The sequence below is a fragment of the Momordica charantia genome, assembly GCF_013281855.1.
Source record: "Momordica charantia cultivar OHB3-1 chromosome 4 unlocalized genomic scaffold, Mcharantia_2.0 BLBB01000004.1, whole genome shotgun sequence".
Lineage (NCBI taxonomy): Eukaryota > Viridiplantae > Streptophyta > Magnoliopsida > Cucurbitales > Cucurbitaceae > Momordica > Momordica charantia.
Window position 1 is genome coordinate 14,405,249 of NW_028275162.1, and position 1,984 is coordinate 14,407,232.

A 1,984-nucleotide genomic window follows, 5' to 3' on the forward strand; every position below is an offset into this window, starting at 1 on the left:
ATATGAGTTAAAAAAGTTTAAAAATTAATAACAAATTTGAGTTGGTTAACATATTTTCACATCCATATAATTTTCATTTATTTATTTTAACCCAATCAGTTGTAATATATATATATATATGATATATGAATTATTGGATTGAGTTCATCATCACATTTTTTTGAAGACCACACCAAGCATGGAACTAACAAAAGATACGGCGCATCCATATTGGCAATTACGTATAGGATAGAGGTTTTGGGGAGGGCTGCGTTGACGTAAATAACAAGTAATGGAAAAATGAAGGCATTTTAAACAATTAAGGCAATTAAGTTAAGGTTAGGAATTTTGGTTTGTCGACTTTTTGTTCTGTGAGGTAAAAAAAAAACAAAAGAAAAGAAAAAAAAAAGAAAAGGCGGGCAGGGGCTCCGAACCTTGGGAGACACACTCTCCCTTCTCTTTCCAAAACCAGCAACTTGCATCTTTCCTCAGCCCCACTTGACGTTTCAATTCACTGAACCCACCCCAGTTTCAATTCCTCTCTCTCTCTCACAACATTCAGTAATAAAAATAAATAAATAAATAAATAAAATCGGAATCCGAGTGCAGCGCCATCAAATCAAATATTCATCCCCTTTCTCCCTCTGCTCCTTCTCCTTTCCAAAATCACAATCACCGCCCTTCTCCTTTTACCCCATTCCATAAATCCCCCATCTCTCCACTTCCTCCTTTTCGATTTCCATTTCCAGTTTCACAATTTCTGATCATCGGTTGGGCGTTGAATCGGCCTTCAACGACGTGTCGTACGCGTTGTAAATGAGTCTGGGATTCTCGGAGGCCGACAGGAGGAAGGAGTTGGATATGGTCAATTTGCGAAACGCTAATTATTTTACGGAGGGGAGACCCAATCCCGTCCCCAATGGGATCCCCTATTACGCCCACCATCTCCAGGACAGCCGGAAGGTGGAGTACACGCGCTCCCGCTCCTGCTCCCGCTCCCAGGGGCCGGCGCGGCGGTTGGTGCCGGCCGGCAGCTACGTGGCGGTGCTCCTCTGCCTGGCCGCGTCGCTGCTGATCCTGCCGCTGATTCTGCCGCCGCTGCCTCCGCCGCCGCTGATGCTGCTGCTGCTGCTCCCGATTGGCATTTTGGGAATGCTCATGGTGTTGGCCTTCATGCCTTCCAATGACACCAAGGAAATTACCTCCCAATCCCATACGTATATGTAGAAATAAGTAATGTGAATGCCCTTCTTTTTCTCTTTCTCCTACAAATTTTGTATCCCTCTCAACCAGACACACAAACGGTTCTTTTATTACTTGAAAATATTTTAGATCTTCTCTTTATATATTGCCATTATTTTGATTTCTGCTCCGTTTTCAACACATTTCGATTTTGGCCTTCTATTGTTGATTTGATTCGTTCATTCTTACCGATTGTTTTTATCTGGTGCCGTTTCAAATCTCATCGTCCCATCCTAAAAATCTACCCGTAATTTTTCACGTTTTGTTCAGCTCAAACTCTGATAATTAAGTCATCTGATCATTAAGTTCATTGTGATGTAGGAATTGGGTTGAATGTATTTTAGGGACAAAAATCTAAATTCAAACTAAATTTATCAATTCTTAAAATCATAGACAATTATATATTTCTAATTTGTAATTTAATTTAACCTCCTTTTTTTCTTTTTTTTTTTTCTTTGTTCGTTGTTGATGGAGTTGGAGATGGAAATTTTAAGAATAAAATGGGTGCTTTAAAAATATATATTAATTTAAATGGAGGGGTCAAATTAAAAAATATATAATATAAGTTTAGGGGTAAAGCTGGAAATGATATTAAAGTTTAGCAACAAAAATGAATTTAGATATATTTTTTTAACTCTTATTGTTTTAAAATATTCACTAATGGTGGAGTTGATTTAAATTATTATTTTTTTCTTCTCAAATCTCATGTTGATTTAAAATATTCGTTCAATTATTTGGTAGAGAAGAAAGAATGGTTGAATTC

At 37.9% G+C, this 1,984-nt stretch overlaps 1 protein-coding gene across 1 annotated transcript; it reads left to right on the forward strand.

The window, feature by feature from the left end:
* The first annotated feature begins 521 nt into the window (after positions 1 to 521).
* Positions 522 to 1,325, forward strand: LOC148211896 (ARGOS-like protein). The gene has a single exon (XM_088122452.1). The coding sequence runs from the start codon at positions 796 to 798 to the stop codon at positions 1,204 to 1,206; it is 411 nt and encodes a 136-aa protein (XP_087978578.1). The 5' UTR covers positions 522 to 795; the 3' UTR covers positions 1,207 to 1,325.
* The last annotated feature ends 659 nt before the right edge of the window (positions 1,326 to 1,984 follow it).